The sequence below is a fragment of the Euprymna scolopes genome, chromosome 37 (assembly GCF_053919585.1).
Source record: "Euprymna scolopes isolate OS-2025 chromosome 37, ASM5391958v1, whole genome shotgun sequence".
Lineage (NCBI taxonomy): Eukaryota > Metazoa > Mollusca > Cephalopoda > Sepiida > Sepiolidae > Euprymna > Euprymna scolopes.
In genome coordinates, this window is record NC_136518.1 from 52,343,896 (window position 1) to 52,361,345 (window position 17,450).

The window sequence follows — 17,450 nt, forward strand, 5'->3', positions numbered from 1 at the left end:
AATTTGCGTTCTGTGAGACGAAAACCTGATTGTGATTGGTAGCAGACCTAAAAAGTGCTGCCTTTATCTGATGAATTTTTATCTCCCATTAAATTAAACCCAGAAATTACAAATGAAAGTGCTTGTGCATAAAAACCTGTTTCTGAAACAAGGCGGCTGTGGGGAAAATAGAGAAGGCTTACCGCAAAAAAAAAAAAAAAAGTGCTCATGTCTGTCATGCGTGCTGAAAAGGAAAAACGAAAAGATCCAAGATGGTGACTGGTTTTTTAATCCCCACGATCTCAAACAGTTCTTGAAAAATTGCATCTCAACATGATTTTGAGGTGCGCCTGGACACCATAAAAGCAGGTTGCTGGGGGGTGGGGCAGAAGCATTCAGACCTGTATAGAGTGAATATCATCAGACTTTTCTGAACTTGTTTACATTGGACTTGAAGGCAACAATAGTCAAGAAGCAAGCCAGCACAAGTGTTCCATAGGCGGGCAGTTCTAAGAAAGAAGCGTTCAGACCTGTGTATAATGAATATTGTTGTGCGACTCTAACTTTTCCGATTCAGCAGCTAAAAATAAAATGACAAAACTTTATGAAATACTTATTAAATAATTTTGGTGTTGTGACCCAGGTAAAAAAATAAGTGTTGCTGTAGTTCTTTTTCACTTGTATGCAATGTTTTTGGAAAGTATATTTAATTTTTTAAGTGCTGCTTTTTAAAAAACAATTTTATTTTTCTGTTTGCTTTTAGTTGGTGCAATGGCCCACTACAATTTGGAGAATGAGATGAACCATTCTATGCGAAAGGATGTACCTGACAAGCGAAGATCGAGAAAATTTGGTCTGTCAAATATCTCGATGGATACCAGTGTCATGAGTGAAAAGACCCCAATGAAATCTCTTTCTCAAAATAAAACGCCAGTCGCAACTAAAACGCCAAAGAGTAATGGTAATTGAGTTGGTATTTTACCTTTTGATTTTTTTTATTCTTTTTTTTTTTTCTTTTTTTTTACTTTATAAACATACTAGAATGGATTTTTATTTTGTTGCTGAAATCTGCATTTTTAAGAAAAGCTGATTTTTGCGAAATCGCTAAGGCCTTACCTCCTATTTTTTTGTCATTCTTTCAAATTGGTCCACCGATTTATTGGAGAGTGACCTATGTTTTCAGTGGCGTTCGTGCATCTGTTATTCCGGAAGATTGCCAGATGACTGTCCATTAGTTTTTCCTGAAATTTTGCTACAAATTATTAAATAGATGTGCACAGTAAAAGATTTTTTTGGCAAAAATTCCCGTGTGGGGTTTAAAAAAAAAAAAAAAAAATGGCACTTTTTTTTTTTTTTTTTTTTTTTTTTGCTCCATGGCGTTTGATCCATTAGATTATTAGATTTTCCTGAAACTTGGCCAAAATGTGGACCCCATTCTTAATATAAATTCAATATGGGTGACCCTGGCAAAATTCTGGTTCTCATCCCTCTGGGACTTTTAGGGCTAAAAAACCTTGCCTTTTTAGAGTTTTTTTTTTTTTTTTTTTTTTTTTCCATATTACTCAAAAACTTGTATATCTATATAGTAGTTTCCCATGGTGCTGAATTCAAATATACATGTCTTAAGGCATGAAACTGCACCATTTGTCCATTTTCACTGGGATTCAGAATTCCCAGGAGCTCAAAAGGGATCACAAATGCCCCAAAATTGCAAAAAATGGCTTTTTTTTACCCCATAATTTTTGCCCCATCGATTAAATTTTTCTGAAACTTGATGAAAATTCATTTCTTCACTTTTTTTTTTTTTTTTTTTTTTTTTTTTTTTTGTGGCGTCATTTCACCTGCAGTATCAGAGGGGGACCACGCAGCTTATTTTATTTTTATTTTTTAATTTATCTAGTTCTCTTTTGCTATTTTGGTACTTATTTAAAACTAGCATGACTACCCAGTGTTGCCTGGGTGGACATGAAGTTCGGTTTGGACACAGCTGCTATACTAAGGATATTGAGCAACCCCTAGAAAATAACTAAGTAGGTGACAACTTCCTCACCAGATATTTCAACAGATTCTGCATTAACCCCCCCCCCCCCATAAATGAATCAAAACAACTTTTCTTTCAATCAAAATAGTGAGTGCGACTGCAAAAAAAAAAAAAAATAATTAGTCAATGGTAGGCAGGCTTGAACCTGAAGGGAGGAAAGTGAAAAATGTTACTGGCAAGCACTTTTGTCCATCGGACCATGATGACTTAGAACATCATAACCCTGCAAAATAACGGTTTTAAACATACTTTCAGTTTGCTACATGTGCGATTTTTTATTTTTTTTTTATTTTTATTTATTTATTTTTTTTTCCCTTGCAAGAAATGGTCCAGTTGACCACCACAAAATTAATGTTTTTTTTTTTTTCTTCTCGAATTTTCACATGCGTATGGGGGAATCGCTCTTTCAGATGGTACCAGTTTCGATCCATTCCAATGTGGCTGACGAAAGTTCTTAGCAAATAAACTGGAAATGACATAGGTTTAAATTAAGGCTAGACAATCAAAGAGGCAATGACTATCGAAAATATCAGCGAAAAAAGCGACCCCCCCCCCTGTAGAAAAGTGCACAATTGAGGGTGAAGGAATTCATGTTTTTGGCCAATTTTTCGATATTTGTTGTCCAAAGGGTCTATCTTCAAAATGATACCGTTTTCATGAAAATCTGCCACCTCTGTCCTAAGTTTTAGGCAGACATACAAACATACATTTAAACAGATGAGATTTATCTATATACTAGCGGGGGTACCCGGCATTTCCCGGGTGTTTGGAGGTGTGTGTGTTTGCTGTTAAATAAAAAAGAAACTGAGGCGAAGTTTGAAAATAAAATCGGCCAGCCAGAATGAGTTACTGAAAGATGTTTGAATTTATTTAAGAACCAAATTGACAGGTGCGCGCATGGCTATTCAGCAAATGAGGTCAATGACCAGATTTGTTTGTTATAAGCGAAGTAAAAAAAACAAAAAAAAAACGTTAAAACTTAAGCGGGGGGGGGATAATCAAAACATTAAAAAAAAAACACAAACTAACATAAGGCAAACTAACGATTTTAAATGTAAAAATCGAGAAAAAAAAAAAAAACGAACACGTGAAAAATGGCTTGAATAGGCCTGTTTCAATATTAAAATTTTTAAAAAATCGGTGGGTATCCGGGTTTTTTGGGTGTGTGGTCGGGGGTGGTTAAGCGATGTAAAAAAAACAAAAAAAAAAAAAAACAAACGTTACGTGAAAAATGGCTTAAATAACACTGGTTCAATATTTAAATTTAAAAAATCGAAAAAAAAAAAAGACTTCTCACACCACTATTCGAACCCATAATGTTTAGATAACGAACCAACGCGCTAACCAACTGAGCTAACGCGACGTACATGAAATTTAGTCAGTTTTTCAACTATTTAAAGTAAGTCAGGTCATGACGTTATCTAACACATGCGTAGAACTGGTCGTCACGAGGACCGTTTTTGTCAATTTCGGGGTGAAAAAATCAATGTTTTTGGATAATTTTTCGATATTTTTCGAGCGAAGGATGGCGCTTCAATATGATACAGAGTTTGTGAATTTTCGTTGTCTGTCGAAAGTTTTTAGCAGACACACAAACATATATGCATACATATTTTCGCTTTTATATATATTCTATATATAAAAGCGAAAATGTATGTATGTGTGTTCACTTTTTGTGTATGTCTACAAAAGGATTTTTTCGCCGTGATTCTCAGTTGGCTCACTTCTTAAAACTTTTTATATGCTGTCTAAATAATATCTATGACCAAGGAACTCTGGTCGCAGCTATCTTTAATTTACCCGACTTTTACAAGCTATTTTCGAGATATTTTTTGATCGCCGCGTAGTGGGGAAAACAGAAACTGGCTTCCAGCGCAAAACAAGGTCAAACATCACGCGACTTAACGTCCTTGCACCTGTTAATTTCGTTTTATAAACGTCAACTTAACACACTTATCAGTTTATCTATTCCCGTGGTCGAGATGGTTAGCTCGCAGATTTTTTTTCCCATTTCCTTTCCACCTCCGTGCCAAAGGTTCGGGGTTCAAGCCTACCTTTCTACTAAAACTTTTTTTTCTTTTACACCTCCAAACACCCGGCCAACGTTTTCTTTTTTTTTTCTTTTTGTTTTAACATGGTGGTTTTGATCTAAATCCCCCCCCCAAACACACACACACACACACACACACACACACCTCCAAACACCCGGGCAACACCGGGTAACCCCCTCCAGTATTATAGACTAGCGGGGGGTACTCAGCATTGCCTGGGTGTTTGGAGGTGTATGTGTTAAAAAAAAACGTTGGCTGGGTAAAAGAAAAAAAAAAAGGTTTTAGCAGGAAGATAGGATTGAACCCCCGAAGCCTTGACGCGAAGGTGAAAACAAAAGGGGGGGGGGGGAAAGCCAGGCACCTAACCATCTCGGCCACGAGAGGAGAGGAACTGATAAGCGCATTAAGTGAAGGTTTATAAAGCGAAATAAACAGGTGCGAGGAAGTGGCGTGATGTCTGATCTAGTTTTGCGCTAAAAGGCAGATCATTCGTTTTTTTTGAAGACGCGGCGAGCTGGTAAAAGTCGGACAAATTAAATACACACGTGACCCCCATTGTTAAGTCATAGTTATTATGATTTAGACGCGATATAAAAAGTTTTCAGAAATAATGAGCTGACCGAGAATCACGGCGAAAAAAGCCTTTTGTGGACATACACAAAAAGCGAACATGCATACATACACCCACATTTTTACTTTTATATATATATAGATTATCAACATATTTTTTGTTTCCCCAACCCCACCCCCTTAGTTGTAGTGTGACTCCTGGCTTCAATTACAGAAGACATTTGATACTTTTGAAAGTATTAAGAACCATGGCGATAATGTTATAAAATAGCGAAGGGAGAAAATGAATAAAAATGCACGCATATTAAACATTGAATAATGATTGAGAATAAAAGGGTCATTATCTAGCAAGTGCTAAATAAATACATCAACAGGGTTTTGTGAATGAAATATTGAAAAACACAATTACAGGGGGGAAAAAAAGAACAAGTGTTGGGATGATTAACCGGGGGGGGGGGGGTCAGAACTTTTTGGTATATTGGAATCTGAAACAGTTTTAGCATAATTTCCAATTCCAGAAATGATTCTTTTATTTTTGATACTAAAAAATGAAACCAACATGTATTTACTTACAAACAAGATTCTAATAAAATAAAGGGCCACAGGACTGTAGGTTAGGAATTCCGATCTCAGATGTAGCATTGGCTCTTGGAATCATTTTGTTTTTGTTTTTTTCTTGGTAAATTATGGTAAGCAAAGTAAATATTCTAGAGTACACGTGCCTAGCCTCTCGTCAAACCTTTTCGAAATATTCAAATTTCTTTTTCCACCTATTTGTCAAATATCTGACACCTTAGTGTTCAGTTTTAAATTCTTGGACAAGATTTTTCTGGTGCCACTCTGATATTGATATTTGGTTTATTACTCAAAAAATTTGATTTTTTTTTAAATAGAACTACTTGATCACTTTACATTATTTTTGGAATATGATATTTTTATTTTGTCACGGGTATATATATCATAAATTTTGTACTTTTAATGTGGGGGTAATTCTGGACAAGAACTGTAGTATCTTTGTCATAGGGAGAAATCCTCCAAGATTGAGGCATATATTTTGGTTTTTGTTTTGTTACTAAAATAATTTGACATTGCCTCTGCCCCCAAAGGTCAAACGCTTGTTTCAAATTTTATTTTTTTTTTTTCCTTTTAGGTAAATCTTCTTCTGGTAAATCTAAGAAAAAATTAAAAACTCCCAAAACTCCGACCACTGGTGATCGCTTCATTCCAAATCGAGCATCGACCCAGTTTGATTTGGCTTACTATAAAGTAATGAGTGAGAATGCCCCCACGACAGACGAGACGATGAGTCCTTCGCAGCAGGAATATCAGAAAATCATGAATGAAAATTTGAATGGCGAAATTCTCAACTCCAAAATCATGTCTTATAAGTTAAAACCCCCAACTGCACCAGAAGGTAAAAACAACTATTTCTAACTAATTATTTTTTTTTTTTTTTTTTAATTTTTTTTTTACTATAGACAACAAAACAAAAACCCATCCAATAAATGTTGCCAGTTTTGAAAAAAATGTAATATTCTGGCATGTTTTACCAAGTAAATGCCATAACGTTTATTGAGTTGGGTTTCTATCAGTATTTTTTAACTTTCTATTTTTTTGAGCGATCAAGAAGTGATCCTTTTTTTATCTCTACCATTTTTTTCTTGTTTTCATAAAACATTTGACACATTTTTTTAAATGAATAAATGCTTTAAAATAACTTCAAACACTAAAAACATACAGCCAGGTGGAATAAATAGTAACTTATCTTGCTTTTAACATTTATTATTTATATATAATTCAAAATATAATTTTAGTAAACTAATTCAAAGCAGTTTTTTTATTTTTTAATAAAAAACATTTGTTTATAAATTAAACTTTTCAATGTCATGTTTTCGTCAGGATAGACAGTTTTTTTTTTTTTTTTTTTCTGTCTCTCTCGTGGCATGATGCCACTAAAAAAAGTGATTTTTGAAATGTCCAAGCCAGGAGATATGCAAGGTCATACAATATGAAGATTTGTTTTGTCATAAAACCATTGTTTAAGTTTAAATTAAGCCAATTCAATGCAGATTTTTAACAAAAATAAACAAGTATTTATTTGTTTATAAATCTAACTTTTCGACGTTATCACATCTTTACTAAACTTACTTTTGGAATTTAAACAACACTTTTATCATGGAGAAAACATATCTTTATTACATTCCACACACGACCTTGTTGCTCCTGGCTTGGACATTAAATCTTTGATTAATACCACGTGGGTCTTGTTTTTCTTGGTGACATATTGCCACGTGGGAGAAAAAAGATGGGGGGAAAAAAAATGTCTATCCTGAAGACCTGATGACGTCAAAGTTTTATTTGTAAAGAAATAAATGTTTATTTTAACCCCAAAAAAATCTGGTCAATTTGCTCACTAAATTTACGTTTGGAATTTATTATCACAGAAAAATCTTCATATATATATATATATATATAAAATCACTTATTTGTTTTGTCTAAAGTCAAGAATGGTTACTTTTTTTATCTTTATTTGTAAATTTAGACTTTAGTTAACTGGAATTGAAATTCTTGCAGACAGTCTATGAACATTTGAGTATCTCGCTCTCAGTATGAAACCCTATTTAAGGAGACACTAATATTTTTCAAAGAGAAAACCTTTCTGGGTATCTGAATTAAAAAATCTATCGGATTCGGTGTTTGTGTAGATTGAACTTTTAAACAAATGCATTTTAAGTGAAAACCTTATGTACTTGTATGTCATGTTGAATTAGTATAAATTCCCAAAAATAAGACTGTAGATGAAAAAAGAAATTCTAAAAAATAAGACCGTAGATGATATGCTAGAAGTATTTGAAATAAATCTGCCACAATTGTGTTTAAAAATCTTGTTTAAAAATGGTGGTACGTATTTACTTGGTCCAAATTGATTGCAGTTACCTCCCTCTGGATCTTGCGAACTCTCCAACATTAAAATATGATAAAACTATATAAATCACTAAACTAGATAATTTTTACTTTTATTTGTAATTATTTTTCTACTCTATCATTTTTTATAATTTTGAGAATTTAGATGAATTTTGATGACACATAAGTATGTAATATTTTCACCTGAAATGCGTTGATTTAAAAGATCAATCTACAGTTATTTTCTTGTGACTACTTTTTTTTTTTTTTTTTTTTTTTTTTTTTTTTTAATCAAGTTTGTCTTCTCTTATGTACATACTTGGGGGATCTTACTCTTGCTAACAGCATGTTTTTTTTTTATGTTTGGAAGTTTTATTACAGAAATCTTTGAACATTCCTGTTATACAAAAAGCTAATTTTTACTGAATTTACAAGGAAGATGAAGTTAAAATATCAGTCTATACTTTCAGTATGAAAAAGGTATTTTAGAGAATTTAAAGTTAGAGATCAGTTTTGCACATAAACTTAATCTAGCATGATCTTTCATTTCCTGCTCATTCTAGCATTTTAGGGCAGTTAACTTTTTTAGGCAATTATGTGTGATTTTACTATGTTTTATTTGAAGGCTTCTTATTGTAAGGTTATTGCGTTAAGGAAGGATTTTAGGGGACTAATGTTATAGAGTAAATTACCTCCTTTAATGTTGTGTGTGTATATATGTGTGTGTGCGTGTGTATATGTGTGTGTGTATATATATTAGTCGAGTAATTACTTGCTCGACAAACAAAATGTTACTTGAAATGAAGCCGTAGGTACCACTTGAAAAAACATTTTTGCTTTCCTCGCTAAATATTTATGTGTGTGTGTGTGTGTGTGTGTGTATATATATATATCTCTATATATATATAAAAGCGAAAATGTATGTGTGTATGTATGTATGTACGCTTTTCCTCGATGTCCACAAAAGGCTTCTTTCAAAGAAGCGCTTGCTCGATTCACAACTTCTTAAAACTTTTTATATCCTCTATAAATTGTAATATCTCAGAGTTACCCACGGAGCTCGCCTGTCTATTTAATTTTATTGACTTTCAAACGTTAATTATTCGATATTTCCCGCATCTTTTTATCATTTTTTCTTTTACCTCCTATTCCCCTTACCTCACCCTTTTTTTAACCAAGGAAGATCTGTAACTTACTTGTGGTTTCATTTAAATACTTTTACATGCAAAATTCATAGGTGTTTTCCATTATTTTGTCTAATCCTTGTATTTGTCAACATTTTTGCATTAGTATCTTTATTTTTTTTCACTGAACTCTTTAGCTCTGAAATGTCGAATAAAATCTTTCATTTTTATTTTTAGGCCATCTGAATAACTTGAAGATTTTGTACAGTTCTAGTAAATATGATCGTGCTAAAAAAGTCACGAGACACATTGCGCAAGTTCCTGAAAGAATCTTGGATGCTCCTGAAATTTTAGATGATTATTGTAAGTTTTTTGTTTTTTATATTTTGGTCAAACATTAAATCTGAATCTTTAATTTTATTGAAAACATTTTGTTTACTTTGTTTGGTTATAAATGTGAAGGGAGGTAACTCCGGAATGTTTCTCCACTCAATCTATTTTTGTCTCTTTCTCTGTTAAGATACTACCCTTCATCTTCTGTCCTCGGTCATTGAATAAGAAATCCTTCTAAACTGTGGTAATTTTAATTTTTATTCCAATACGGTGCCTACCTCCCTTTTCTTTTTTTTTTAAAAATAATCTTTATTTACTGATTTTTATTTTTAATTCTTAAATATTTCATAACCTATAGGATCTGGGCTGGATTAAGTAATTTGAAAAATTGTAGTGAAATACGCTATCATATTTTTAATAACCTGATAAAACAATAACAAATGAAAATTGAAACAAAGTTTGATTTGTTAGCTTAAAGATTATTTGAGTCTGATTTTGAAAATCATAGATAGCTTTGTTAAACTAAAAAAAGAATTAAATTTTACCAATTCCTGTTTAAAAACTTAAGTATTTGCAGTTCAATATACACAACAAATATTACATAGTAACAAATATGAAAACATTTTGAAAATACAGCTTCTTCAGATATTGTTTCTTAAAATAAAAGAACAATTTGTACAAATATTAAAAAAAAATTCAGTATTAACAAAATATTTAACGACGAATACCAATTCATTTGATTACATTATCTTGTCAATCAGCAAACGCTTTAAAAATATCTCTTTAAAAGGCTAAAATCTTAAAGACCAACATTTGCAGGATGTCATTTTGGCTATCAAAGGAATCCCTCATGATGCTGAACTCTTTCTTCTGAGTCGCATGGTTTTTATATCCATCATTTTCAGGTTTTATTGGTGCATGTGGCAACACCAGGCCCAGGCTTATTTATCTGTGATACTATAGAAATAAGTGCAGTATAACAACGCATCGTATATGCATTAGACTTTGAAAATCCAAAATACCTCTTTGTTAAAATAAAGTAATTTTTAAATTTTATTAAAATTGTACCAACTCCTGTTTTAAGTCTAAAAGTTTACATTTCAATTTTTATAAACTATTTTAATTTTCAGATTTAAATTTACTTGATTGGTCTGCAAACAACCAACTTGCCGTTGCCTTAGGTGGCCATCTTTATTTATGGAATGCTGGAACAGGACAAATTACTCAGCTGACTGAAATGGAAGGTCAAGAGGCTTACATTAGTTCTGTTTCTTGGGTCAAAGAGGGAAACTATTTGGCAGTTGGTACCAGTGAAGGAGCAGTAGAAGTAAGCATTTTTTTTTTTTCCGATTTTATTCTATAAACCTGAAAACTTAATCAGAAGTTAATCAGAAAAATGGGTGTCCTGAAGTTCGCAGCAAATGATGTCAAATAAAAAATTTTCTGTTTTTCTAAAAACTATATAAAGGTGAGTGTGTGAGGACACTTCTCAACCTATATACTCAACAAATTTTGATCTAGACTTTAAATTTGGTATCAAGGATATTCAGACATGTGGAAAACTAATGCATTTTCGTAAGGGCTGATAAAGGGTCAAAATTGGAATGTGGGGGGGGGGCATCAGATTTTTATCTGTTTGTCAACTGTTTCATAAATATCCATGTGTGAATGGTTCACGTGACAGATTCCTTATGTTAAGAATAAGTAGGTTTGGAAACACTTTGTAAAGCTTGTGTCAAGCTGATCTAATGGTTATCATACTTGACTTGCTGTCTTTAGGCTTTGGTTTCGATCTCGATTCTAGTATATTTTTCTTCCTTTACTTACAAGAAGTGAACTGTTCAGAAAAAACGATACTCATATGTGCACGTTTCGGTTTCCTTTTTTTTTTTTTTCTTTTTTTTTTTTTTAAAGAAATTTGACATTATGTTTAATACCAGGCAACGCTGGGTACATCTAGTATTTCATAAACTAATATTTTATTTTTTTTTATATATAATACTCAAAACAGTAAAATAAGATTTTATTTTATGCAAAAAGTAATCAAGTATAATGCCAATTTTTTATCTGACATTGTTTACTGTGGACTTTAAGTCACCTGTTCTGATTCACCGACTAATTTGCATAAATATGCTTGAAGATGAGCATTGGTGTAACCATTGCAATGAAAGACTAAGAAAGACTGGTAATAATCAAACAGAAAAAAATATACATAACAAATATAAAAACATACATTTGAAAATATAGCTTTCTTTCTTTTTTTCTAATAGTTTTTTTTTAAGAAACCAATTTGTACAAATTTTTTTTCTTTTTAAATCCAGTCAATAAATAACATCTGTCAAGAAACAAATTTATACCAAAGTATTTGACGATATCCATGTTGCAGTTTGTCGAAAAAGTTTTGCAGTAATGAGTTCTAATCAATTGTATATTGTACTTTTCATTTTTGACTTAATTTATAATCAGTTTTTCTTGTTCATTTTGAAGTTAAGAATTTTTTTTCTGTTTCTTTGACAAATGTGTTCTAAAAATAACTTTTTTTTTTTTTTCTTCAATATCTTGAATATCTTGAATGTCTGCAAATTAAAATCTTTTGCCCAAATAACGCAAATGATTAGTTTGAAAATGGGGAGCTTCTACACTATTGGGACAAAATTTCGGAAATCATAAGACTGAATTTTACTTAAAAACAATGATATCTACGTATTCCTAATTTTTATGATGATTATCTAAAAATTACGAAAATCGATAAGGTTGAAAATTATTAAAGAAAATAAAAAATAGAATTTAAAAACGGATCGTAAAACACAGTTCAAAAGGGAGGTAATTTTTTTATTTGATTTAAGATGGTGGCAAGCTTTCACTTGCTAACACAAAGTTGTTTAATAATTCATTAATATTCAGGTAATTTCGACTGCATAATTTGGAAGCTACCATAGTAATTTATTGACAAAAAAAAATCAGTTGAAACTTTTTTTTTTTTTTTATTTTTTAAATTGCCTGAAAACTCCATTTATCGATGCAAAATCTCATCCCAATTCTGTAGAAGTGCCAAAAATGGTTTCCTACTTCAAGAACACTGCTTATAATTATGTCCCTTCTTCTAGTATGAAAACACCACTTATCATTCGGAGTTTAACTACGAATAGCAAATTTTATTTTTTTATAAAAATTCTACTTATTTTCTGTAATTTTTGGTGTACACTAATATTTTCAACTGATAATACTTATCAGTTTTCATGTTTTCCGATTTCATTTTGAACTGCCGTATTTTGTATCTTGGTTATAAAGAAGCAGTTGTGGTGGGAAGATGAGTTTGGTTGTTCATGTCTTGCAGGAGGAAGGGTCTGTAGAGATTAAAGCTGGTTTGAGCACTTTCCATCTGATGCAATAGAGAAAACTTAGCAATTTTTTTTTTTTCGGTGCAACTTTACTATAGTGTGTTGTCCAACCCAATCATGTATTTTCGAACTTATGTGTCATGTCAATTAGTATAAATAATTCCAAAATTTACGAAACCTCGTCTAGATGTGCTATAGAGCTAATTTAAAAAAAAAAAAAAAAAAAAAAAAAGCATGTAGCATTATCGAGAATAAGATGGTTGACTTGAAAACGGACATCTCCCTTTGCTGTCGAGCATCTGAAGGGTTAATTTTACTGTGAAATTGCAACTTTGAAAAATTCTGTTTTTTACTTATTTTTCTACTGGACCATTTTTCCTAATTTTTATAATTTTGTACTAATTTGGGCATGACACAAAAGTAATGTTTGTTTTTTTTCTTTGAAAAGCATTTTTTTGAAAACACTCTAGTAAAGTTGCACTTTTTTCTTTTTTTTTTTTTTTTTTTTTTCTATGAAAAGGGACTGTAAAGAGAAGAGATTGTTTGCTATTAGATTTGGATGTCAATGTTTTTGCTTTTGAAAATATTTTGCTTTTGTCTTAAACTTTCCATTCTGGAAAGTCGTTCTAAGTTGTAAAATTGATTTTGCTTTTTTTTTTTTTCAAATATGGCCTTTCGTTTCTTTTATTCTAACGTCTTTTTTTTTTTTTTTTCCCCCCCTCCAGCTGTGGGATGTCATTAGAGAAAAGAAACTGCGAACAATGACCGGACATTCAGGACGCGTTGGGTCACTCGCCTGGAATTTACACATTTTAAGCAGGTATTTTTTTTTTTTTTTCTATAAAAAATTTTTGAAATTAAAGGAAATCTATATTAATGCTTTTCTCTGCCTACAGATTTATTTTTAATTGTACTTTTTTCTCTTAATAAAAAAAGGTCGAGTACTTGTCCAGAATTCTTCCTACAATAAAAAAATAAAAATAAAATCTGTATGATGTACATATGTCACATAACAAAATTTATGAGAAACTGAAGAGCAGCCGTCATTTTTTGTCATTTTGAAAATGATCTAAGGATATAAATCCATTACTCAAACCTTTGATTTTTGTTGTAATGCCTATGAATTCCCATTAATTTCTTAAAAATTACTTCTTACTAATTTAAAATTACTACTCCTTTATAAAAATAAAACTACTTGATCAATTTATGTGATTTTTTAGAATATATTTTCAGTGTCTAGGGTATGTACAATTTATAGAATTTTTTTTCTGTTGATACCCCGACAAAGGAGGAATTGGACCTAGTAATTCACTCCCATTTGTCAGTTCATTTGTTCACTTTTCTCAATCGCGCCTTGGATGTTTTTGAAATTTTGCCTGAACATTATTCCTAGTGAAAGTAAATTTTTCACTCATGGAGGGGGGACCCCTGCATGCTTGCCCCTTTTTTTTTTTTTTTTTTTTTTTTTTTTTTTTTTTTTTTTTTTTTTTTTAATATAAGGGGAATTCTGGAGAATATCACAAGTTAATAATTGGAATTATTGGCTTTAAATATCTATTATGCTTCAAACCTGAAAGGATTTATTTTGTTGTTTTTTAAAATAAATTTTGTTTGTTCATTAGATACAAGATTAAAAAAAAAAAAGTTTAATCAAAATAATTTCTATCAAAATAGAGCATAAAAACCGGAACATGATCTCTATGGCATCAGCATGTGACACCCCCCAACATCGATTTTTCGTTCAACTATTCTTCTTATGGCCGGATCGTCATTTTCTCGCTGGCGACTATAGATGGGAACATGTGGGTTCACAAAGTTGAAATATTAAAATAAAACACGAAAAACACAAACGCCAATGTTTCACATCGATATTTGACTGTTGGACTTGTGTGTGTTTTCTCTCTGTTCTATCGATGTTACATTCGTCTGTCAATCATAATTTGTCTATTTCTATTTTGCAGTCAACTCTAAAAACTGTCCAACTGTTGTCGCTATCAGCTCCCATCCGCCGCAAATGGCATCTAGTTGTCGACTGTCTTTGTGTCGGTATCTGAAGTTCCCCCCACCCTGGTTACCAGAAGCTGCCCTTCCCTGTGTAATCTGTTCCGTAGGTTTCTATTGTCATTGTTAAATCAAAAAGGCTCAATCTAAAAATACCTACAGATTCATTGTTTGCTGCTTCCCATCTCTTTGTTTATTGTAAGACACTTCCTATTAGCAATACACATGGATGATAAAAACACTTTGGATAATTACAGATTTTAAAGGGGTTCTGCTAAAATCATATTTTAAAAACCAAAGCATCTTAAGTCCTCAAAATACCGTTTTGTTCGAAAATGAATATACTTTCAAATAAATTAATAAATAATAATGTACATTATATATTTTAGGAGTTTTAAGCAAATAAAGTGCTAAAAATGTTAACCTCATGAAACAGCGTTTTCGGTAAGATTTTGTAAGTTTCACACCCCTTAAGAATTACGACAAACAAAAATAAATTCCATATTTAAAAGTAATTTGATGTCCAAAATCTAAGGCATAACATTTTCAAAGGCCAATAATTATGACCCACTAACCGTAAATATGGGGTCAAACGCCTTAAAAAACAACCAAAAAAACCCCAAAAAAAACACACACTTAATCCTACTTCTAACTCTAGGTACGAGTGGCAAGCCTCCTCCTCTTAAAAAAAAAAAAAAATCCTTCCTTAAAGAAAAAGCATCATTTATCACCCATAAAAAATATAAATTAGTCAACTGTCTTAAAACGCTAAAATGGTCTCGAAATGGTGAATTATTTTACATTAAATTTATATGAAACTAACCCCCACTCTAAATTCTAAAATTGTTTTTGTTTTCTTTCTATCAAGTCTTCAGAATGTTCACACATAATTTTCCTTAGCTTTATCATTAACCCAAAGTCAGAGTGGCAACCTCCCCACCCTCTCATAATTGCACAAAGACCCTCTAAAAACCACACATAATCGTCTTTAGGGGAAAAAAAAAAGCGCACAGGATTTATCTCCGATAGAAAAACAAATGTTTAACTGCCCTAAAACGCTAGAATGGCTCAAAATGAATCATTTTACATTAAATTCTAAAATAATACTTTATCTTTCATTAAAATTTTTTAAGGTATTCACATGTAATTGCCTACAAACGTAAAATTGCATATTTTGGAGAGGTGGTCAGATGGGGGGGGGTGTAGGCTAACGGAAGGTATTAATCTACAATAATACCAACGAAATATTATAATATATTTATTTTTAAACAGTCCTAGATTTCAATTTCAGTTATTTGTACATATAATGCATTACAATTCAGCTTTGAGTTCTTTAACTTTTCTTTTAATGAATACATGGCATTTTTAAGGAATTACAGATTATTTGGAAACTACTAATTTTTGGAGATTTTCAGTAGCATATTCTAATTCCTAGCATAAAAATACACTTATATGGTAAAAATTTCATTGCTTAATCTTCTGTTTTAACAAAGATATAGCATTTTTACTGAAAAAGTAGTGTAAAAAATGTGACAAAACGCATATGGTCTTAAAGAGGGAAAAATATCCAAACGTGTGAGGTACAAAAATAGTCATAACTTCCTTAATTTTAATCGGATTTTAAAAATTTAAAAAGATTCTTTCTAAGCTCATCAAGCTCTTTCTATAGATACCAATATTGAAATATTTTAAGCTATTTCAATTTTTTCGTGTGTATTGCTATTCCTATTCGTTTGTCTATTGCCCCCGCCCCCTCTCAGCACTTAGTGACTCAGGTCCACTTTATAGTATCACACGTGCACAATGTTGCAAAAAGTTATTGAAGACTTTGTTTGTGCAAATCCATTACTCTCATAGGCCAATTCTCACAGCCATAGAGAAGGATGGTCCTCACCACTGCCTAATGCATCCCTTCCTGTCCAGGCATATTTTCTGTTAGGACCACAAAGACTGGTCGAGATGGAAGAATGCAGACTGTGCTTCTCTTATTCTCCGTCCAATCTCAGCCGCTGCCTGCCTAGTTGGCATGATAGTAAAGCTAAGATAAATACAGGAATCCACATTATCTAGTTGAATTCTGTCCAGCGTAAACGGCTGCCAGATATTCTGGTCATTCAGCAAGGACCTGACCTTTTTGTTTTGACGGCGTTGATGTGCATCCATAATCTGCGAACAAGTCTGCACTCTGTTGAGTGCAGCTTGCATCTTCTCACCAGTCAATCCAAGCAGGAAGATATCTGTAAGCAAGGTTAGACACGGTTATGTTTCGCTCAAATACTTGGTAAAATTCAGTTTAAGTTACCCTTCTGGAGTTTGAAGGTTTAATGCTCAGTGCAGGCGGTATTCAGAATATAATTATGAATTATCTAGGACTTCTACCCAGTCATGGCTGATGGAATAAAAGCGTACTACCTCTGTGAATGAAAGTTTCATTCGAAATTCTGGTACTTGTACAGTTTAGTCAAGACATTAAAAAATGAAAATGTCAAAAAAAAAACTTTAAATTGTATGTATCCGTTATGTAACAGTTCTCTGAGAAAAAAAAAAAATCACTTAATTTCATCAAGTTTTTTTTTTTTTTTTTTTTTTTACATTAGAAAAACACGTTTTTATGAGAGCACGTTGAAGGCAGCCATCTTGGATTTAAAAAAAAAAAAAAACTTTTTAGAAATGCCAAAGGGAGATAACTCCAGTTAAAGTGCTGACACCCCTCCCCATCTTTAATACTAGTTTTTCTTCCTAAAAATCAAACATTTTGCTCTGTATCATAAATGTTTTCACTGTAAAAAAAAAAAAAAAAACTACTTGATGAAATTAAGTGATTTTTTTTTTTTTTTCTCCGGAGAACTTCGTTCCATAACGGATACATACAATTTAAACTTTTTTCGATATTTTCATTTTTTAAATAGTACAAGTACCGAAATTTTTTATGTGTTCTGAGATCCTCTGAGCATGTAGCAGTTACATAATTACGGTTTATGTTGCATTTGCATGTTTTTCACTCTTGAAGTGATTCATGTGCTTTTCAGGCAAAACACTTTTGTATTTTCATCCAAATCTTTTCCTGCTATTTACGAACAGGTCAGACTGAGCCTCGTGTTGACAA

General features: G+C 31.9%; 1 protein-coding gene across 1 annotated transcript in view; it reads left to right on the forward strand.

Annotated features, from left to right (window-relative positions):
* LOC145261161 (cell division cycle protein 20 homolog) overlaps positions 1–17,450 on the forward strand; it is a 45,722-nt gene that overhangs the window by 11,892 nt on the left and 16,380 nt on the right. The window contains exons 2-6 of the mRNA XM_080119483.1: positions 743–940; positions 5,792–6,055; positions 8,907–9,032; positions 10,133–10,329; positions 13,069–13,163. Coding sequence (XP_079975609.1) covers positions 751–940; positions 5,792–6,055; positions 8,907–9,032; positions 10,133–10,329; positions 13,069–13,163 — 872 coding nt within the window. The 5' untranslated portion in view covers positions 743–750. The remainder of the gene's footprint in view (positions 1–742; positions 941–5,791; positions 6,056–8,906; positions 9,033–10,132; positions 10,330–13,068; positions 13,164–17,450) is intronic.